The 21,464-nt window shown below is 52.9% G+C and overlaps 9 protein-coding genes across 9 annotated transcripts; 6 read left to right on the top strand and 3 right to left on the bottom strand.

Annotated features, from left to right (window-relative positions):
• Positions 1-886: 886 nt before the first annotated feature.
• N7459_009382 (isocitrate lyase 1) lies at positions 887-2,738 on the top strand (the record flags this gene model as incomplete). The annotated part of the gene is made up of 5 exons (XM_056948550.1): positions 887-1,090; positions 1,153-1,308; positions 1,364-1,706; positions 1,758-2,310; positions 2,381-2,738. 5 exons carry the CDS (start codon positions 887-889, stop codon positions 2,736-2,738), a joined length of 1,614 nt encoding a protein of 537 aa, XP_056795775.1.
• Positions 2,739-3,451: 713 nt separating this feature from the next.
• N7459_009383 (hexadecenal dehydrogenase) lies at positions 3,452-5,688 on the top strand (the record flags this gene model as incomplete). The annotated part of the gene is made up of 5 exons (XM_056948551.1): positions 3,452-3,594; positions 3,657-3,887; positions 3,950-4,749; positions 4,807-5,166; positions 5,639-5,688. The coding sequence occupies 5 exons, from the start codon at positions 3,452-3,454 to the stop codon at positions 5,686-5,688; spliced, it is 1,584 nt and encodes a 527-aa protein (XP_056795776.1).
• Positions 5,689-6,805: 1,117 nt separating this feature from the next.
• On the bottom strand, positions 6,806-8,810 carry N7459_009384 (putative AP-3 adaptor complex subunit mu; the record flags this gene model as incomplete). The annotated part of the gene is made up of 3 exons (XM_056948552.1): positions 6,806-8,237; positions 8,295-8,714; positions 8,767-8,810. The coding sequence occupies 3 exons, from the start codon at positions 8,808-8,810 to the stop codon at positions 6,806-6,808; spliced, it is 1,896 nt and encodes a 631-aa protein (XP_056795777.1).
• A 210-nt stretch (positions 8,811-9,020) lies between these two features.
• Positions 9,021-9,376, top strand: N7459_009385 (uncharacterized protein; the record flags this gene model as incomplete). Its single annotated transcript, XM_056948553.1, has 2 exons — positions 9,021-9,126; positions 9,195-9,376. 2 exons carry the CDS (start codon positions 9,021-9,023, stop codon positions 9,374-9,376), a joined length of 288 nt encoding a protein of 95 aa, XP_056795778.1.
• A 402-nt stretch (positions 9,377-9,778) lies between these two features.
• On the bottom strand, positions 9,779-10,570 carry N7459_009386 (uncharacterized protein; the record flags this gene model as incomplete). The annotated part of the gene is made up of 1 exon (XM_056948554.1): positions 9,779-10,570. The coding sequence occupies one exon, from the start codon at positions 10,568-10,570 to the stop codon at positions 9,779-9,781; it is 792 nt and encodes a 263-aa protein (XP_056795779.1).
• A 691-nt stretch (positions 10,571-11,261) lies between these two features.
• N7459_009387 (uncharacterized protein) lies at positions 11,262-14,902 on the top strand (the record flags this gene model as incomplete). Its single annotated transcript, XM_056948555.1, has 5 exons — positions 11,262-11,360; positions 11,476-11,502; positions 11,570-11,713; positions 11,786-14,740; positions 14,801-14,902. The coding sequence occupies 5 exons, from the start codon at positions 11,262-11,264 to the stop codon at positions 14,900-14,902; spliced, it is 3,327 nt and encodes a 1,108-aa protein (XP_056795780.1).
• A 451-nt stretch (positions 14,903-15,353) lies between these two features.
• Positions 15,354-16,786, top strand: N7459_009388 (pepsin-like aspartic protease; the record flags this gene model as incomplete). Its single annotated transcript, XM_056948556.1, has 3 exons — positions 15,354-15,701; positions 15,777-16,649; positions 16,706-16,786. The coding sequence occupies 3 exons, from the start codon at positions 15,354-15,356 to the stop codon at positions 16,784-16,786; spliced, it is 1,302 nt and encodes a 433-aa protein (XP_056795781.1).
• A 1,243-nt stretch (positions 16,787-18,029) lies between these two features.
• On the top strand, positions 18,030-19,761 carry N7459_009389 (S8/S53 family peptidase; the record flags this gene model as incomplete). Its single annotated transcript, XM_056948557.1, has 4 exons — positions 18,030-18,969; positions 19,026-19,369; positions 19,426-19,621; positions 19,679-19,761. The coding sequence occupies 4 exons, from the start codon at positions 18,030-18,032 to the stop codon at positions 19,759-19,761; spliced, it is 1,563 nt and encodes a 520-aa protein (XP_056795782.1).
• A 365-nt stretch (positions 19,762-20,126) lies between these two features.
• Positions 20,127-21,119, bottom strand: N7459_009390 (quinone oxidoreductase family protein; the record flags this gene model as incomplete). The annotated part of the gene is made up of 1 exon (XM_056948558.1): positions 20,127-21,119. The coding sequence occupies one exon, from the start codon at positions 21,117-21,119 to the stop codon at positions 20,127-20,129; it is 993 nt and encodes a 330-aa protein (XP_056795783.1).
• Between the last annotated feature and the right edge of the window lie 345 nt (positions 21,120-21,464).

Below are 21,464 nucleotides of genomic sequence, written 5' to 3' on the forward strand. Positions count from 1 at the left end.
CTTAGGCTTATACTTTAAATTTCAGTGCCCATATCTGCTAGAATTGTAACTAGAAATCGTGAGAAAGTCAATTCTAGAGACTGTTATCAGCTAGAATATACTGCTGGGATGGATATTTTCTGATACCTAAGTAATGAATGGTTATCTCCAGCCGAATAGATATTGATGGTGTCGATTCAACGCACGTGAAAGTTGGCGTACTGTCATGTATCCGACGCACATGTTTCACAACGTCATTTCTTCCAACTTCGTCCCGATCCACTTGCGCCCTCCGGTGCAGCCACGGATGAGGGATTCGGAGGTCCGAAAGACCACAGGCAGCGTCGACAGCCAATGTGAAAGAGATGCCGATGGGCTGTGACTATTCAGGATGCGTGGTGAGCCTGCAATGCGTCGCAGTGGCAAGCGCCCAGAGCGCCGAGCCCAGTCGTCCATTAGACCGAGGATCTCCAGAGTCTGGATCCTCTCTTCCGGGCACCCGCCCTCTGCCGTTCGGAGCTCCGCTCGTGAACACTCTTCCAGCGCTGGATGCCGCACCTGCACAGGCATTCTTCCAAGGTTGGGCTGCTCCCGGTCAGCCGAGCGTTTACCGAAGGCTGGTCGTGCTGTGACGCATTCTCAAAGGTGAATAAGTACCCCGGGCTTTCCTGGCTTGTCATCGTTTGGCTTGGTTTCGTTTGAACTTTCTTCGTTCCATCCAATCTTGCCTCCTCGACTTCGAGTCTACTGGTCTTGCTGCTTGCATTGTCTATACTCTCGTCCTGCTTCCCCAAGAGCTAGCTCTGGGCTGCACCGACTCGCATTGTGCTCGATTGAATATATACCTTGAATACTTTCCACTACCTACTTCTTGCTGTATATCTCCACTACCCCCTAAAAAGTCACCATGGGTCTGCACGAGGACGAAGATCGTCAGTTCGTGGCGGAGGTTCAGGCTGTCAACAACTGGTGGAAGGACTCGCGGTGGCGCTTCACCAAGCGGCCGTTCACGGCGGAGCAGATCGTGGCCAAGCGAGGGAACCTGAAGATCGATTACCCCTCCAACGTGCAAGCGAAGAAGTTATGGCGCACTCTGGAGCACAATTGGCAGGTATGTGGGCGCTGTCGGCGGTGGTTGTACATATGTGCTAATAAGCATCCTGTTCGAAATAGACCAAGCAGGCCAGCTTCACCTACGGCTGCCTCGAGCCAACGATGATCACCCAGATGTGCAAATTCCTTGACACCATCTATGTCTCCGGCTGGCAGAGCTCGTCGACCGCCTCGTCGACTGACGAGCCTTCGCCCGATCTGGCGGACTACCCGATGGTACGTTCACATGTGAAATGCAGGGTCGGCGTAAGAGTACTGACATGTGCCACAGGACACTGTTCCCCGTAAAGTCAACCAGCTGTTCATGGCACAGCTGTTCCACGACCGGAAACAGCGTGAGGAGCGTGTCACTACCCCCAAAGACCAGCGCAGCAAGGTCGCCAACGTCGACTATCTGCGTCCCATCATTGCCGATGCCGACACCGGCCACGGCGGTTTGACCGCTATCATGAAGCTCACTAAGCTGTTTGTTGAGCGTGGTGCTGCTGGTATCCACATCGAGGACCAGGCTCCCGGCACCAAGAAGTGTGGCCATATGGCCGGCAAGGTGCTCGTCCCGATCAGCGAGCACATCAACCGCCTGGTGGCCATTCGTGCCCAGGCCGATATCATGGGTGAGTTAGATCGCTCCTGTAATAGATGATCTTAGGGTCTAACAAGCACAGGCACTGATCTCCTGGCCATTGCCCGTACTGACTCCGAGGCGGCCACCCTCATTACCTCGACTATCGACTACCGTGACCACTCCTTCATTATCGGCTCGACCAACCCGAACCTCCAGCCTCTCAATGACCTGATGGTCGCTGCCGAGCAATCCGGCAAGAATGGTTCCGAGCTGCAGGCCATTGAGGACCAGTGGAGTGCGCAGGCCGGTCTGAAGCTCTTCGATGAGGCTGTCATCGATACCATCAACACCGGTGTCAGTGGCAACAAGAAAGGCCTCGTGGAGCAGTACCTCGAGGCCACCAAGGGCAAGAGCAACAGCGAGGCCCGCGCGATCGCTAAGGGCCTCACGGGTGTCGACATCTACTGGAATTGGGACTCTCCACGCACCCGCGAAGGCTACTACCGCTACAAGGGCGGCACCCAGTGTGCCGTTAACCGCGCCGTGGCCTACGCACCATTTGCCGATCTCATCTGGATGGAGAGCAAGCTTCCCGACTACAAGCAGGCAAAGGAGTTTGCCGACGGCGTACACGCCGTGTGGCCCGAGCAGAAGTATGTCCCCCCCCCAAACACTGGCCATGGCCATCAGCCTTGTTCTCCTTTACTAACTGAACTCGATAAGACTCGCGTACAACCTCTCCCCCTCGTTCAACTGGAAGAAGGCCATGCCCCGTGACGAGCAGGAGACCTACATCAAGCGCCTCGGCGAGCTGGGCTACTCGTGGCAGTTCATCACGCTGGCCGGTCTGCACACGACCGCGCTCATCTCGCACCAGTTCTCCCAGGCATTCTCACAGAACGGCATGCGCGCGTACGGCGAGCTTGTCCAAGAGCCCGAGATGGCGCAAGGCGTCGACGTGGTCACCCACCAGAAATGGAGTGGTGCGAACTACGTGGACAACCTGCTCAAGATGGTCTCGGGCGGTGTGAGTAGCACCGCCGCCATGGGCAAGGGTGTGACCGAGGACCAGTTCAAATAAGCGAGGCCGAGCTGACGCGGGCCGAACTTGTCTATCTGTTGGATTGTGCGATCATTGTGGCGTTTTCTCTTTGCCCCCTTTTGTGTATATTTTTTGACTTGGTATCCCAGTCGGTATAGCGCCCCACGGGCTGCCGAGTGTCCTCGCATAGGTTGAAAACTAGCGCATGAGTAATGTCGATGCCTGATGAACCATTTCATCCTTCAACGAACCCCTGAACGCGGTGTAGAATCCCTTTTATCTACGCACGGGCCAATGCGCCAATCACAACCGGAGGGGCTTCGTGTGAAGCCGCGGCTGCAGTGAAGTGGAGCGATCGCGACGGGGCGATTTATCTCGAGCGCTCGCCGTGCTGACAGCGAGTCAGACGGCTCGAACAAGCGAGAATCGGGACGCGCGAATGGCATGTCGGGGAACCTGATCTGGCCGAGGCTGTTCGAGGAACCCAATCCCAGATGGCGATAACCGAGCAGAGGGCTCCAAAGGTAAAAAAAAAAAGGTGAGTAGGAGAGATCGGAGATCGACGAGTAAATGAGCCGAGCAGGCCGCATGTGGGTGCGGAGAAGCCCGCCCTTGCATTAATAAGGATGAAGAGTTCCAAGCCTGGGAAGGTTAAATAGCGCCCGCGGACCCGCGAGCTTCCAAGATTGTCCGACGTGAAGAACTTCGCTTCTCCCTTGCACCATCTATCGTCCACCGTCCACCACACCACCATGGGCGTCCAAATCCCCGACCTTCAATTCACCTCGCTCGATGCCATACCCGAGCGGGTCTCCACCGCCCGCAAGTCGTTCCTGGAACACAAGACCCGCGATGTCGAGTTCCGTCTCGTGCAGCTCCGCAAGCTCTACTGGGCGTGAGTGATCGTGCCTATGCCTCTCAGCCCGTTGTGGATCGATTGATTGACGCCGACAATAGTATCAAGGATCATGAGGCGGAGGTTTTCCAAGCGTTGGAGCTCGACTTCAACAAGCCGTACTTCGAGACCGAGATTAGCGAGTACGGGTGGTTGCTGAACGACATTGTCTTCGTCACGCGCAACCTGCACAAATGGGTCAAGGATGAGAAGGCCCCGGACATCGACGTCGCCTTCAAGTTTATGAACCCCAAGATTCGGAAGGACCCGCTGGGTTGTGTATTGGTAATTGGGTGCGTGGTCTGTCATCCAGGGGCGATCATATCGAAGCTAATAGCTGGCTTTTCTTTTGCAGAGCCTTCAATTTCCCCTTCTCATTGACCCTCGGTCCCGTCATTGGTGCGATCGCCGCCGGCAACACAGTCGTTGTAAAGCCCAGCGAGACCGCTTCCCACAGCGCCGCTGTCATGCAGAAGATTGTGGAGGCCGCTCTCGACCCCTCATGCTATACGGTCATTCAGGGGGGCATCCCCGAGACTCAGGCACTGCTGGCAGAACGATGGGATAAGATCTGCTTCACCGGTAGCGCCAATGTGGGCCGCATCGTTGCAAAGGCGGCCGCGGTCCATATGACCCCCGTGGTGCTCGAGCTGGGCGGTATCAACCCAGCCATCATCACGAAGAATGCCGACCCGAGACTGGTGGCCCGCCGAATTCTTTGGGGCAAACTCCTCAACGCTGGCCAGATCTGCACTGGCCAGAACTACCTGCTGGTTGACAAGTCGCTTGTGTCCCAGGTCGTGGAGGAGTTCAAGAAAGCATACAAGGAGTTCTACCCCAAAGGCGCGAAGGACTCAACCGACTTCGCACGTATCATCAGCGATGCTCACTTCCAGCGTCTCAAGTCGATGCTCGACAACACCAAGGGCAAGATCCTCATGGGTGGAACAATGGATGAGAAGGATCGCTTCATTGACCTGACGGTCGTCCAGGTCGACTCCGTCGACGACTCGCTGTGCAACCAGGAAAGCTTCGGACCTTTAATTCCTATTTTGCCAGTTGAGAATTTAGACGAGGCCATCAACGTCGCCAACGATGTGCAAAGCACACCGCTGACTCTTTACCCGTTCGGCAACAAGGCCGAAGTAGCCAAGAGTGGGCATTCTCCTTTCATCTTGATTTGCCGATATTGAACTAATTTTTTTTTCTTAGTCCTGAATGCCACTCGCTCTGGTTGTGCGTCCTGCAACGACGCCTATCTGCACATTCCGACCCTGCCTTTCGGCGGTGTTGGCGAGAGTGGTCATGGTGCATACCGTGGCCGTGCCAGTTTCGATGTGTGGGTGCACCGTCGTCCCATCACATCCACCCCTAGCTGGCTCGAGTCCATCCTTGCCATTCGTTATCCGCCCTATGCCGGCAAACAGGCCAAGTTCCGTGTTGCCACTGCCCTTGCTCCGGACTTCGACCGTAACGGTCAGAAGCTGACTCTCGGCTGGCTACGCTACATCCTGACTCTGGGTGGAGGCAGTGCTAAGGCTGGAGCTGGACGTGCCGCGGTTGTTGCTGCCGGTGAGTAAAATCATTTTTCTTCCTAAATTTGCTCCATCTACTATCTGCTCCTGGTTTTGGTTTGCACTATACACTCCTTGATATTTGTTTTCGCCTACGCCGCATCCTCTCACTATTGGTAATCTCCACCAGATGGAGGAGACGGCAAATAAATACGGAAACCCAACTGTTCAGCATATCCTCGATCAGCACGTTCCGAGGAAGCCATGACATTGACGAATGCCCTGATACACCTTTTATACCCCATTTTGATTGATATTTGCTTGGTCATTCATGCCTGGAATTTGATACTTGCCTTGCCTTCCCTGTCACTTTCTCTGTACGTGTTCCGCTCTCGCCTCAACTGAATACCCAGGAGGAACGCCACGTACGCAAAAAGTGCTTAATCTTAAATGAATTAACCTCTCCCATCTTGCATCCTATATCATATCTACATCCACCTGGCTCTGAACACTGCTAACTCGCTGTGTAGTTGCCTACTTCGTCCTGCAAGTGCTTGAACGCCGCGCCTCGAAGCTGTGATTTGTTTCTCGGGTTCGTGATAAGGAAAATCGCTCAGGCCAAAAGTTTCATTTTGAGTCGTGACACTTGCTTCCTCCGAATGTACATAACGATTCCATGCTGAATGAATACACGTTAGCAAAACTATACCTGGATAGCTCAAGTCACCAAAGGCAATTGGATGGATAGGGTGTATATAATACCTGGCACCCAAGTAGGTTAGTTCCATCCACCCCAGCAGCAAGTCTTCTTCCCTCGGTGCAATTGGACATGGATCGAGTCTGCATGCCTCTCAATCTATCGGATCTATGTATTTTCTCCTTTTAACGCCACTGCAGGGATCGGTCAGATTCTGCAGTAATGCAGATGTGGCTGTGAGATTCTAGGCCAATCGCATACCACGCCGCCATGCCAACTCATCGACGCGCCTACAAGCCGCTCAGCCCTAATGCATCCTTAAACTGACCAGGGGAGCCCGGCGCCAAGCTGCCAGGCACCGCGGACTGCCCGCTTTTTAATCCGCACTTCGAATCATTCTAGCGTGATACCGGACATTTTGAAATGGAAATTGGTGGCCTGAACGATGTATTGGAAGCTTGTTTAATACTCTTGTGGCCAACGATGCGTTTAATGCCCACCGACCTTAGACAGAGTGGGGAAGACAGTTTATGTGACAGAAGGACCACTGATGCATTGCGAAAGAGCTTTAGAGACTTGAAGGGGAATCAAACGTCGGGATAAGCTAGGAGCCATCTAAAGCTCTCGTACAGTCCTGGAGCGCACATTACTGGAGTGGCTTTGCGGAGTCCGTGGAGGCACTCCAGATTGATGGTTAATAGGCTTAAGACTCCTTCGGACTATGCTACTCACGGTTATCTAAAAGCGCGTTTGTGAAAGTACAGTACGGTGGTTGAAACATGTTTACCACGTTCATTGATCTATGCGAATTGAGTTTCGGGCTTTCCTTTCCCGGGTTATTCGTATTGGAGTGTCAATGGTCGTGAAGATAAGTTAGATTGAGAAATTCATGTCGTCATTCATACTTTCACGCTGCAGTTGTCAAGTAGCTGGATTACACTACCATTCCTGGTGTAATAGCGGCTCACATTTGAGCTTCTGAGAAACATGCAATGTCCTCTCAACAACGCCGCTCTACACCGCGCCTACTCACACATAGGTATTTCACTCCCTTGTACGGCTTGACACTCTCACCGAGACCGCGGCTTCGGCGCTGATCAATGTTCAGACTGTCAACCTTGATACCGGAGGGAAGCCAGCCCTGAACTGAGAAAGAGACAGAAGCGGAGTTTGGCATGAGGCTAGCGTTGAGCTGAGCTTTGGTCCTGCGAGGCGTGGGCCGGGGCGTAGATGAAGTGTCGAAAAACGCGGGGAGTCGAGAGGAAGATTTAATTTGAGGTTGAGATTGTGGAGGAGGTGTTGGGGTGTGAGGCTTGGAATGACTGGGGGAAGGTGTGGCGGCTTTGACGGGTTCTTCTGATGAACCCTCCACAGGGCCGTCGCCAGTTTCTTCGGCCAGTGCGGCAGAGCGAGATGACTTTTTGGTCGACTTCTTCTTCTTCTTCTTTTTCTTGGAAGGGTCTGATGAGCGGGTCTTCCGGGTGGTACTTGCGGATGGGTCATTGTAAGACGTAGGGGCTTCGTAGTAGCCTTGTAAAAGGTTCGCGTTGGCATCCTCCTCGGCATCTTCGAGACTATCAAAATCATCATCGGCTGATGGGTAGCCTGTAACCGTACAGCGTAATGTTGCGGTGCCTGAGATGGTCCCGGCGTCTTTGGTGGGGATCCGCCACTCAAGTAGGCCAGATCCAGGCGAATACTGCGCGTCGCCACGACTGGCCTGCATATCTGTGATGTGGCGCACAGACTTCGAGATCGGAACACTCACAACCACTTCTTCAAGCACCGGCCCACTAGAGTTGTTGCTACCTCCAAGGAAAGAAGGGGTCGATGTTCCTGACCCGCCCCGTGAGGCGGCTGGCCGAGAGGATGAGTTGTGACCGGGAAAGTTTGTATTGAGAGTCAGTCGGACTTCAAAATCCGCCCCTGAAGCTCCTAGCGATTTTCGAATATCCACAATAGCGGGGAGAAACAGCTTCTCCATGTGGCTTGGTGCTTCGTCAAGGTCCGGGTCTATTGGGAGAAGGTCAACTTCATACCCAGCCAAAATGAATCTTCCATCTGGAGGCACAAAGCTAAGATCGCCGGGGCGTTCCCGCCAGCGAGCTAACCGCACACAGGGGTGAAAAACGGGCAGGTCGATTTTGCTGGCGAGAGCCTGTTGGCCCCCAGGCGCTGATAGCGATAGGAGCAAATCTGGCACTCCTGATATCTTCGCAGTAAATGCGATTGTCCCGGAAACCAATGCAGAGAGCAATCGCCCTGAAGGTGCCATAGTCACAGATAGTGACTCAACGATATCAACGTAAAGCTCGTTCGATGTGTGTCGTACCCCCGGTCGTCGCCAGGGAATTGCGGGGCCTTGCGACGCGCTCGCTGCGGAAAGTGATTGTTTCAGAGGATTGCTTGATCCAGATGTCGGAGTCGATGTGCTGGAAATATGAGGATTTTGTCAGTATAGAACAATGTCACCAAGAGCTGGGCCATACCCAGGCACACTAATTCCTCCCAGCAGCTTCCCCATCCATCCAGGTACCTCGATGGTCTCTTGCAAAGCATTGGGTTCGGTGTTGCACACAATTCCTGCGTCGCATATTTCATGCAGCAGCTGCGCAGCCACTTCATAATTGGCTTGGATTCTAGTTGACAGCAACGGAGCGCCAACAAAGTCCTCGAGAACATCGACCACACGATGCAGGAATTCTAGCGCCAAGAGCGGCTCCGTATCCACCTCACTTACGGCAAGGAAAAGCAAATTCGACTGGATGATAGAGAAAACTGTCACCGGGGGATTGGTCCCTGGGAAGTACAGCAGAGAAGGGCGCGGAGCGGCATGCGCGAGATAGAGGGGCAGGATGGCGGCGGCCGAGGGCGGGCGGGCGCGATATACATGTTCGATGAGAGGGGCGCTGGAGAGAGAAGTCAGCTGTGTGTGCAAATAATGAATCTCAGGTCCCATACTTGTGCTCGTCATATATGTAGACGGCATCAATCTCACCGCTCATGGTGGCAGTTGTGTGAGGCACTGACCACCGGAGTTGTATAGCTCAATGTGTAGCTGCACGTTCTGCCGTCGACTCCCGCCTTGATTACTTTCGGGCGGCGCGAGAGATCCCCGACGACGGAGATGCAGTTTCCACAATCAAACCAGTCATTGGGGTAGTATTGTCCTTCCTTTGCATTCAGACTACCTGAGATCCACCTTCGTATCTGCCATGTCCTCGTCATCGGGTAACCGCGCACTCGATATCCCGCAAAAGGATGCCAAACAAGCATTGGCAGATGACAAGTGGGATGACTGCACCTCCTGCAGAGTGACCGGTATGGCGGCTGTCATCCCTGGAGATTGTGTTGGGCTTTGAGTCTAGCTTGCTGACTCTTATGAACAGGTTCTGCTGCGTTTATTGGTCTCGGCGTCTACAGCTACTACACCGGCATGAATAACCTCCGCAAACAAGAGAATCTGATTATGTCAAGCCCGACCAAATACAAAATGGGCTCAAGGCAGTTGGGGATTGCTGCTATTTCTGCCAGTTTGATTGGTGCGGGTCTTTGGCGCGCATTCAACTGACCACTTCATGGCCTGTTGGATGTTATACATTTCATGGAGGACATGCAGGCGGGGATGGGATTTGTATGATAAGAGGCGCTAGTGCATTATTGTCCACCAGGCGCGATTGGGATATTTGTATCATATTGATCTGTTATACTATCATGAGCTAATGATAGCTGCCACACCGGGTATCACCACACAAATCCTCTATATGCTGTATGAGAAGGTATAGAAAACAAGCTGGGGGGAAGACAAGACGAAAAGAAGTGTAGAGAGATCAGATCATGCAGCAAAAACATATGCAAAAATTCTTCCCCCCGCATGCACCCGAAATCAAAGGCACCCCGATTTCCACCCAGCTGCGTGATCAGAATAGAGCATTCGTCATCTCATCAACATCATATATCTTAGGCACTGTGCCTAGTTGAACCGGCCACGTTTGCCTCCCCCAAACATGTCCCGCCCATTGGCTAGTCCAGACAAATCAAAGAAGTCCGGAAAAGTGTGTTTCCTTTTGGACCCGATGGCCGCTGGCGACTCTCGCGTGGAAGAGCGGGCGTTTGATCGGGTCAGGTTGTTGTGACGGTGGGGGGGTCGGGAGTTTCGAGGCATCACAGAGACGCTGACCGGTGCACCGTCCTGCGAAGGTGGGGCAGAGCTGTCTGGAGACTGCATATCCGTATCAAGTTCCTGGTATTGAGGGAAGGTCGGGCCGGCAGTGAAGGTGAAGAGAGTCGGGGTGCCCATGGGGCTTTCTTGAGACGGCGTGGCTGTTGCTGTCTCTGACCGGGATGTTGTTGAGGTGGCGGGTGCCGAGGTAGGTGGCTGGCGGGAGCTCGGCTCTGAGGGTGGTGGTTCTTTGCGAGCAGTTGCTGGTGTAGCACTTCGGTCACGCTTATCCAAGTCGGCCCGTTCATCATCGTCGCTGGTCTGAGACGCAGTTCCATCACATTTCTCGGTGGCCCACTGCCGGACCTTCCATCCCTCCCCATCCCCAAGGCCTAGGTTCTCACGATCGAGGAAATGAAGCAGATCCTCTACCGCTTCTTGGTAACCAGCTTGTCTAGCTTGAGCTTGCTCACAGACTGCATTCTTGTAGAGGTTGGTGACAGACAAAGCAGCCGCTTTGAATGATTGTAGCAGCTGTTCAGGCGGTTGCGGGCGTGGCGTTGAGCTCGGCAAGGAAGTGTTCAATGATCTCATCGAGTCCATAGTGAAGGATTCAGTCGAAGGGGGTCCAGAATGATGGTAGGTAGAGGAGGCGAGCTTCTGTAGTCACGGCGCAGTAAGACGAGCCTGACGCAGGGTTCAAAGCCAGACCGTGACAGACGTGATAAAAGGAGGGGAAAGCGAAGAAATAAGTATATGTCGACCCAGGCCTAGAACAAAAGCAAGAGAAGCCTGGGAACAGCAACAATCGTTCCGGTGCCTATAATCTATAGACGGCAGTCAGCGAGCCTGAGGGGATCTGGAGGCGAGTCACCGTCGGCTGCAGGTGATCGGCTGCGCTTTTTGCACTGACCGGGTAACGTGACCCCACTGCGGGGAAACTCATTCTCCGAAGCTCCGGAACCTGCTGACACAGACTGCTGATGTAAGACAACAGCCAATCAGCGCGTGCAGTGCTCTGCGCCCTCCCATTTGCCATTCTTCTCCGGCGCGACGGGAGGCGTTTCTCTCCAAGTTGCGCCCATTATTGTGTCGGAAGTCCCTCACAATTCGACCTTTGCCGCCTTCTCCCATCTCACACTCTTCACCACAACTTGTTCAAACCCAATTTTTCATTGTTGGATCTTTCCTTAGAACTCTTTCTCTGTTGGTTTGAAGCTTCAATCTCAAACTCACTGGAAGACGTGCTTCTACCTATATTGGACGCTTGCGCTCTGCGCGCCGAAGACGCAAGATGGCACCAGCACCGACCGTTTCGCCATCCCAGGCAGATACGCCTATGACTGATGCAAATGATGATACTGTTCCATCGGTTCCTGTTGACACGCCGACAGTAAGTCAATCTAAACTTAGTTCCCGCGTCGTGCTATCGTTGTCGCAACGCTCTTCCCTCAATTAACACACATATCAACCATACCAATTCGATGCTAACCTTCTTTCTCCACCAGAGCTACCATGACACTCCCGAATACACGGTAAAGGCTTCTGGTGACAAGTTGACCAAAAACTTGAATGGGTGACTGACATCTTCTTTCTACACAGGATTCTGATACAAACCTTGATACTACGGCGAGCAGCGTTGCAGGCGACGCCGCTCAAGGGGATGGTCGCAGGCGCAGATCGGAAGCTACGCAGTTGAGGAAAAGCATTCTGGGCAAGAAGCAAACCCGCCTGGACGAATCAAAGGTACGCCGAGTAGTTATGCTCAGCGTCCTCCATGTCACCCTACTAATTACTGATTTCTTTTTTTTAAAATAGGAAGATGATTCGATTCGCCGATTCCGTTATCTTCTGGGCCTCACTGATCTGTTCCGCCACTTCATCGAAACCAACCCCAACCCTCGAATCAAGGAGATAATGGCGGAGATAGACCGGCAGAACGCAGAGAGCGAGGCGAGGGCCCGTAAGGGATCTTCACGATCCGGTGGTGCTGGTGGCGATCGCCGCCGCCGAACCGAACAGGAGGAGGATGCCGAACTCCTGAGAGATGAGCGGCGTGGCGGTGAGACCACTACTGTCTTCCGCGAGTCGCCGGCATTCATCCATGGAGAACTGCGTGATTACCAGATTGCAGGTTTGAACTGGCTTGTTTCGCTGCACGAGAATGGTATCTCTGGTATCTTGGCCGATGAGATGGGTCTTGGCAAGACTCTGCAGACAATCTCGTTCTTGGGCTACCTGCGTTACGTTTGCGACATCACTGGCCCTCATCTGGTTGCCGTGCCCAAGTCAACCCTTGACAACTGGAAGCGAGAGTTCGCCAAGTGGACGCCTGATATCGATGTTGTCGTCCTCCAGGGTGACAAGGAAGAACGCCAACGCCTGATTAGCGAGCGTCTAGTCGACGAGAACTTCGATGTCTGCATTACCAGTTACGAGATGATCCTCCGCGAAAAATCCCATTTCAAAAAGTTTGCCTGGGAGTACATCATTATCGATGAGGCCCACCGGATCAAAAACGAAGAATCCTCGTTGTCGCAGATCATTCGTCTTTTTAACTCCCGCAATCGGTTGCTGATCACCGGTACCCCTTTGCAGAACAACTTGCACGAGCTGTGGGCTCTGCTCAATTTCTTGCTTCCAGATGTTTTTGGTGACTCGGAAGCTTTTGATCAATGGTTCTCTAGCCAGGATTCTGATCAAGACACCGTTGTCCAGCAGCTCCACCGTGTCCTTCGTCCTTTCCTGCTTCGTCGTGTGAAGAGTGACGTCGAGAAAAGTCTGTTGCCAAAGCAGGAAATGAATCTGTACGTTCCCATGTCCGACATGCAGGTCAAGTGGTATCAGAAGATTCTGGAGAAAGACATCGATGCTGTCAATGGCGCAGCTGGGAAGCGTGAATCCAAGACTCGTCTGTTGAACATTGTTATGCAACTCCGAAAATGTTGCAACCATCCCTATCTTTTTGAAGGAGCCGAGCCTGGTCCTCCGTACACTACTGACGAACATCTTGTGTTCAATTCTGGAAAGATGTCTATTTTGGACAAGCTATTGAAGCGCATGCAAGCAGATGGTAGCCGAGTGCTCATTTTCTCGCAGATGAGCCGTGTCCTAGATATCCTGGAAGATTACTGCGTGTTCCGCGAGTACAACTACTGCCGTATCGACGGCACGACTGCTCATGAGGATCGCATTGCTGCCATTGATGACTACAACAAACCAGGATCCGACAAGTTCATTTTCCTCCTCACAACCCGAGCTGGTGGTCTGGGTATCAACTTGACCACTGCTGATATTGTTGTGCTCTTTGACAGCGACTGGAACCCCCAGGCTGATCTGCAAGCTATGGACCGTGCGCATCGTATTGGCCAGACTAAACAGGTCAAGGTTTTCCGCTTCGTCACCGAAAATGCTATTGAAGAGAAAGTCCTCGAGCGTGCCGCTCAAAAGCTACGCCTGGATCAACTTGTCATTCAGCAAGGTCGTGCCCAACAACAGTCGAACAAGGCAGCTTCTAAGGATGACCTTCTTGGTATGATTCAGCATGGTGCCGCCAATGTCTTCAATACCAAGGGCAACGATGGGTCCCGGGCCAATGCCAATGATATCACTGAAGATGATTTCGATTCCATCCTGCGAAAAGGTGAAGAACGTACAGCCGAGCTGAACAAAAAGTACGAAAAACTCGGCATCGATGACCTGCAGAAATTCAGCTCTGAAAGCGCCTATGAGTGGAATGGTCAGGATTTCGCCGAGCGCAAGAAGGATATCGGCATGACTTGGATCAACCCGGCAAAGCGTGAACGTAAGGAACAGTTCTACTCGATCGACAAGTACTACCGCCAGGCTCTGGCCACTGGTGGCCGTACTGCCGATACGAAGCCCAAAGTGCCTCGGGCGCCGAAGCAGATCACCGTTCACGACTGGCAGTTCTTCCCGCCTGGACTACAGGAGCTCCAGGAGAAGGAGACTGCTTACTTTCACAAGGAGATTGGCTACAAAGCCCCGCTTCCAGAGGGCCCGGAGGAAGAGCTCAGCGAACGGGAGGCGGAGCGGGATCTTGAACAACAGGAGATTGACAATGCTCAGCCGCTGACCGAGGAGGAGCAAGCCGAGAAGGCTCGCATGTCGGAGGAAGGCTTCTCGCATTGGAATCGTCGTGATTTCCAGCAATTTGTGAATGGATCAGCCAAATTTGGACGCACTGACTTCGTGGGAATTGCTACCGAAGTGGACAGCAAGGAACCGGATGAGATCGAGGAGTACGCCGAGGTCTTCTGGCGCCGGTACAGTGAGATCCAGGACTACCCCAAGTATTTACGGGTGATCGACCAGGGCGAGGAGAAGGTGCGGAAGATGGATCACCAGCGCAAGATGCTACGCAAAAAGATGGAGATGTACCGGGTTCCCCTGCAGCAGCTCAAGATCAACTACACCGTGTCTACCACGAACAAGAAAGTCTATACGGAAGAGGAGGACCGCTTCCTGCTGGTGATGCTGGACAAGTACGGCGTCGAGGGGGATGGGCTGTATGAGAAGATTCGCGACGAGGTCCGAGACTCGCCTCTTTTCCGATTCGATTGGTTCTTCCTCAGTCGGACTCCTGTGGAGATCGGCCGTCGTTGCACTACCCTGCTGAACACTGTGGCCAAGGAGTTCGAGACCGACGGCAAGGCCAATGGAGAAGGCAAAGGCCGCGGTCGAGACCGTGACGAAGATGAAGAGATCGACGACGCGGCACCTGCAAAGAAGAAGGCTAAGAATGGCGCCACCGTGAGTTTCAGATGCATCTTTGGGCGATCATTCGCGACCGGTACTAATCTATTGTTTCAGGCCAAGGGAACCAAAGCCACCAAGGGCGGCAGCAAGGCGACGTCGACGGCGACATCGCGAGCGGCCAGCGTCAACGCCCCCAAGAGGGGCCGGAAGAAATGATCTGGATGAATAGGTGTCTGTTGCTCTGGGAGGGTACTGGTCTGGGTTCGGCGTTGGCAGATGATTTCCCTGTGTGATGTCCAATAAGATAGAGAGTAATTCAAGGCTTATCGTGTGTCCTGCAGCGTGGAAGCGCCGTCCCCGCCTGATAGAATCACCGCGCCGATCCCGATACCACATCGATCGTCACTGGGCAACTAACCTCACACTAGTCCGTCTGTCACCTGTGTTATGACGAAAGTGACGAAAAAGAACCCACATCCGATCAGGTCAGGATGGGGGGCAACTGACCTCCAGGGTTGCCGCGGACTCGTTCCTGACTGCTTAAGAAGGCCATGCCTTCCCGCCTCCGATCCGAGTCGATCGCAACTCCATCTACATACATCGGCGTATCTCTGCGATGTCCATTTGGAATTTTCTCAAATCGAAGGTCCTCCGCCAAGTCCCCACCATGTCCACCACGAGAATCAACATCATCCCCAACCCGCACTACCAAAAGTCGGGCACGAAGTCGTACGTGCATCTGATGCGCAAGTACGGCTTCGAGTCGACCAAAGGCGGTCCTTACTACCTCAGCACGACCATGCAACAGACAGGTCGGCCCTACACCGATAAGCCGATCGGCGGGCGCGTCCATGCACACCAGAAGCTGCAGAAGAAGAGCGCCGATAGCGCCCAGGGGGGTGAAGTGCCGGCCGAGGACGTGCAGAACGATTCGATGTATCTGGCGCAGGTGGGGATCGGCACGCCGGCCCAGAACCTGAATCTGGACTTTGATACGGGCTCGGCGGATCTATGGGTTCGTTTATCCTCAAGACCTGCTTTAACCTGCTTAGTGTTCAGGTCTAGCGTTGGTCGCTAATGCAGAGTGCAGGTCTGGTCGACCAAGCTGCCGTCGGCAACGTTGTCCGAGCACAAGAATCATACGGTCTTCGACCCGAGCAAGTCGAGCACCTTCAAGGATAAGGAGGGTTCGACTTGGAAAATCTCTTACGGCGATGGATCCTCGGCCTCTGGCACTGTCGGCAATGACGATGTCAACGTCGGTGGCGTCGTGGTCAAGGGACAGGCCGTCGAACTGGCCGATACCATGTCAACCCAGTTTGCGAGCGGTACCGGGGATGGACTGCTTGGTCTTGCCTTCAGCAGGATCAACACTGTCAAGCCGCAGCCAGTGAGCACACCGGTCCAGAATATGATCTCGCAGTCCGACATCCCCAAGTCATCGGCGCTGTTCACGGCCAAACTGGGCTCGTGGCGTGATGCCAATGAGCCCGACAAGGGTGCTTCGTTCTACACTTTCGGTTTCATTGACCAGGACACCGTGAAGGCAGCCGGTGAAGAGATCTCCTATACCCCCGTCGATAACAGTCAGGGCTTCTGGATGTTTGACTCTACCTCAGCGACGGTGAACGGCAAGTCGATCACCCGTTCTGGGAACACCGCCATTGCGGATACCGGCACGACTTTGGCGCTCGTTGATGATAGTACCTGCCAAGCGATCTACGATGCGATCGAGGGCGCTTATTACGATAATGACAGCCAGGGCTATATTTATCCGTCCGACACCACTGCCGACAAGCTGCCCGTTGTGTCATTCGCGGTTGGTGGGAAGCAGTTCGCTGTTCAAAAAGAGGACCTGGGCTTTGCGCAGGCCAAGTCGGGCTATGTGTATGGTGGAATCCAAAGCCGCGGATCCATGACCTTTGATATCTTGGGCGATACTTTTTTGAAAGGAATCTACGCGGTAAGTGGCCATTTCCATCTGCTGACCAGGCAGCTGCTGACTTTTCCTCGTGGTAGGTGTTCGATGTGGGCAACACGCGTTTCGGCACAGTGCAACGAAAAGAGCTTCACCAGAATCTTTCGACGCCTTCTCAGTAGCGTGATCCTTCGTTGTGCATGTCGTTTGAGGCTTCCTAACTCGACTTCGAAGATGTTCCTGCACCTAGTCTGGTCCACCATTGTGGAGCTTTGGGGAATCGCCCAGTAAAATAGATTGTACTTGCAGAATTTGGGGCCTTGACGTCGTGATTGGCGGTGGGGTTGCATTGGATTAGTTGAAGGCGTGCAGAGACTCCTATATATAACCAACTCGCCACCGAATAGGTACGAGATAAACACTTCCGCCCCATTGGCAAAGGCACCAGTATGTAGCGTGCCCCCTAACTATCATGTGGTCCCCGGCAGCCTCGTGCTATACTGGAATAACCGATGTGTGTGCGCATAGGCGACTCAAAAGATTTATTACTACGCCGAGCTCTTCATCAAAAATCTCAGACAAGGCATTATTCTTTTCTGCCAGTCTCTCCATTACTTAAATACATGGTTACCAGCTGACCTGACGCCAACTGGGGAAAGACCAAACACAACAGGAATGCAGAACGGCCCCACATTCACGAAGAGATGCTTTACATATTATATTTAGATGTAGTTAGTTTCAGGGGCTGCTTGCCTATGATAAGCTTCGCCCTTCAAAACCCCAATCATCCTTGGGGGCGAGGTGAGAGAAGTAGTCTATAGTCCCCGTACTGAAACGCAAGACTGAATAGAGATCATCACAATATCATACTTAGGACCGTGGCAACCGGCATTTATTTCATGTCGTATATTATTCCTGGCTAGGATTAATGTGGTGGATTGATTGCCTTCGACCCATCGGGTCCTCCCGCCCACGCCATGCATTTTCTACCAAGCCATATCATATGCCCGAGCGCGGAAGACGGCCCCGCCCCCGGGGCGCAATCCAGGATCCAATCTAGCCAGGTTAAAATACGAGGTAGGGGCTTGATGGTCATATTCACAATAATTCGCTATTGGCCGGCAAGGATCATCTGGGATGAAGCATGATATGGGGGCGAGAGGTGTGGTCGGTTCATAAAACAAAGGTGAGAGACTCTAGTTGACTGAGCTCGCGTGACAAAGCGTGTTCTCACAATCATGTGGCTCAACGGTCGCTATCTGCTGGCTGCGCTGGTTGGAATCAACGCCATCCTGGCGTCCCCGGAGCCTCATTCTCCGCATCCAGGTAAGGCCCTTCAGACGAGACGGAGGTCCCTTTGCTCGATTTCACGGGCGCTGAATATTCTCCATCCATCCAGCTCACTCAATATTGTCGGCAAACACCATGTCTGGCCAGTCGGACAAACGGGATGCATCTGATTCAGCCAAATCGTCCTACGTGATCACCACCAAGGATGGCACCAGTGTGGATCAGTTCAACTCCAAGGTCAAGGGATTTGACAATGGAGCTGGATTGGCGACCGTCGTTGATGGTATCGACTATCAGGTCTACACCACACGTCTCACTCAGTCCCAGGCCGATCAGATGAAGAAGATCGATTGCGTTCTCTGGGTATGGAAAGAACTGGACCCAGACTATGAGAACGAAGATGATTCTGAAGATGACCGAGCTTTGCCGCTCCATGATTTGGAAGATCGCGATTTGGAAGATCGTGGTCTGGAAGATCGTGATTTAGAAGAGCATGAGTTTGTGCGTCGAGGCAGAATCACTCGCAAGGACAGTGCCTCGCAATTAAGGTTGATCTCATGGAACAAACCCGGTACGCCTCAGGGAGATTATATGGCCGATGACAGTCTGGGCAAAGGGAGCTGGATTTATATCATCGACACAGGCTTCAATACACAAGTTTCAGTGAGTGTTCTTCCACATATGTTCCTGAAACTGCCAGACGGTGTATTAATATCAATCAATCAGGATCTCGCAAAAACTGCAGACAGGGATGTCGTGACCTACGTGGTGAATAATGAGAAAATGCTTCCCTTGGACAGTTCCCTCACGGATGCATCGTGGCGGAAGCCCGAGGATATCACCGACTGGAGTGACCACGGTACGAGCGTTGCCTGTGTGGCCGGCGGTCTGGAAAATGGCGTGGCATCCAAAGCCAATCTCTTCCTGGCGAAGGCAAAGAACGCATGGCAGAAGCCCGGCGGTAAATTAATGAAGGGACACTACCAGCTTGCGGCCCTCTCAGATGTCTTCCTAGTTATTCTAGGTCACGTCAAAGCTAACGCGCAGGGAAAGGGGATTGTTAATATGTCCTGGGGTAAGTCTTTTGCGCTTCAAAAAGGAATATTGTCCTCGCGCTGACCGTCGAGTCAGGTAAACCCGCTACCCAGGAACTGTCGGATTTGCTCGGCAAATTCATCACTGATCTTGAGCAGCTTGATGCATCCCCAGTTACCTCGGCTGGGAATGATGGAGATGAAGACGGTGTGGGGCTACATACAAAGACTCCCACAGATCTAGGCACGGATGATAATGCTCTGGTTACCGTTGGGGCTGTGAAACCTGATGGTGATCTGTGGAAAAAGACCACACCTAAGCAACCTGGCAAGGGTGGATCAATGACAGTCTATGCACAGGGATCGAAGGTGAAGACCTACAATGCTGCAGGAGTTGCGGACGACAATCATTCGGGAACTAGTGTCGCATCGCCAGCTATCGTAAGTACTGAGCACTGCTCTATCTCGATCTCCGACTGACCATTGTACTTTGATAGGCTGGTCTTCTGGCATATTATTTAGGGAACAGTGATTTTTCCCATAATTTCCGTCAAGGCACGGTTGCCAAGGATCTGAAAAAGTTTGTGGCCGATTTTGCTTTCCAGCGCGTCGCGAAGATTAGCGTTGCAAAAGGCTATCCTCGGCCGGCTAGCCTGGACGTTGGGTACAATTTGATGAGAGGACAGGCTCAACGTAAGGATTCTCTACTGTTATCTGACATCGTGGAGATATTGACTAACTCTTCCCAAGAATGCAAGAAAACCAAAAAGCGTGACGGCAGTGAACCCGATTGTGAGCTGGAGCCTGTCCCATACCCCTCGGATGAATGCTAGGGGTGAACTACATCTATCAGCTGCGAGAATACTTGGTGGTAATGGGAAAGGTGGGATCCTGCAGGTCTTACAGGATGGTGTGGTGTATTTAGATAGATATGTATATACGGTGGTCAGACATTATTTATGCATGCTAAATCTGAACATGACTCGAGGCTGATGATAAAAATTCTTATCAATGACCGCCTCGGCCAAGTTCTGGGCGATTGAACATGTGCTGTTCACAGCACCTGGCAGCTGTACTCGCGATACATATGAAGACGACATTGTCCGACTGTAATCACAGTAATATAGGTCGCAGAACAACAAGACCTGGATTGAGGAGTTCAACAATAACTCTCCGGGGATATTTAGATTGCAAAACGTCAAGACATATCAATAACCACCTTTTGCCCAGTCTTGCCATAACCCATCTCGATAGCATCTTCCAACTTGACCGTCGCAAAGTCTGTCTCTTTATGCGCCTGTAGGAGTCCCTGCTCAATCCATTTGTGCATGGATTGCAGCTGCTCTGCCATGGCCTCCATGGAGTGGGTCACCGAGTTGCATCCCAAGAGTGATAGTTCCTTGCGATATGCTTGAAACACATCGAATATCAAATTCTTGCTGACATCTCCCTTTGGTGCCGTAATCCACGCGTAACGTCCATTCAAGGCCAGCTGCTCCATCGCGGCCGACATCAACGTTAGGTCCCCTACTGTGTCAATGACAACGTCAACGCCCTTCCCGTTGGTAAGGGCGAGTATCCCGCCCCCAAGGATGGTTCTCGGGTCATCTGAACTCAGAATCACATCTGGATTGGATGCTGCGTGTCGCGCTGCTGTGATGACGTATTTGCATCCGATCGCCTTGGCCATCTGAACCGCGGCAGATCCCACAGCTCCATTCGCACCCAGTATAAGCACCACATCATTCGCACCCACTCGCGCACGATGAATACAAAGGAGTGCGGTAGTAAACGGAACCCCAACAGTCGCAGCCTGGAAATCGGAGAGGACCGTCGGCTTTTCAACTAGTGCCGACTGCGGTATTAAGCAGTATTGGGCGTGTGTCCCGTCAACTTCGAAGCCAAGGCTCAACCCGCTGGTTCCATACACGGTCTTTCCAATCCAAGATCTTGCTTCGTCCGAGTGATCTGCAATGTCGACCACGACACCCGAGTAGTCGCGTCCTGGAACTCGAGGGAACTTGGTGTATGGAAATCCACCCTGTGCATTTAGCCTATCGGATGGTTGGATGGAGGCAAAGCGAATTTGAACAAGAGCATAGCCAGGTTGGAGTTGTGGGACGGGTAAATTTGTAACTTGAAGCTTTGGTGGAAGCTCTGTGGAAGTCTGCGAGAGTTGGAGACCTTTCATTGAGATGGGCCTCATTGCGCTGGGTTCGCTTGTGACCGGGCTTGACTGGAAAGAACATGGTGAGCAATACTCAGCCGATCGTGGATGGGCCAATTTATAGATATCTCAAATGGGTACTTGGATGGGTTCGACAGTATCGGCGTAGACATTTGCCCTACTCTTTCCCTTTTAGGCATCGCATATGAGCGCGGCCAAATTCCGAGCCGCAGCGAGCGGACCGCGCGGGCCGCGCGGGCCACGCGGGCGGCTTATCAATCGGTCGCAAAATATCCACGAGCGCAACCAAAAGTCTTCACAACGAGCTATTAGCGTCGCAGATCGCATTTTGTTTGCCGCGAGACCTCA

This window comes from Penicillium hispanicum (assembly GCF_028827665.1).
Source record: "Penicillium hispanicum strain IBT 35686 chromosome Unknown utg000008l_segment0_segment0, whole genome shotgun sequence".
Lineage (NCBI taxonomy): Eukaryota > Fungi > Ascomycota > Eurotiomycetes > Eurotiales > Aspergillaceae > Penicillium > Penicillium hispanicum.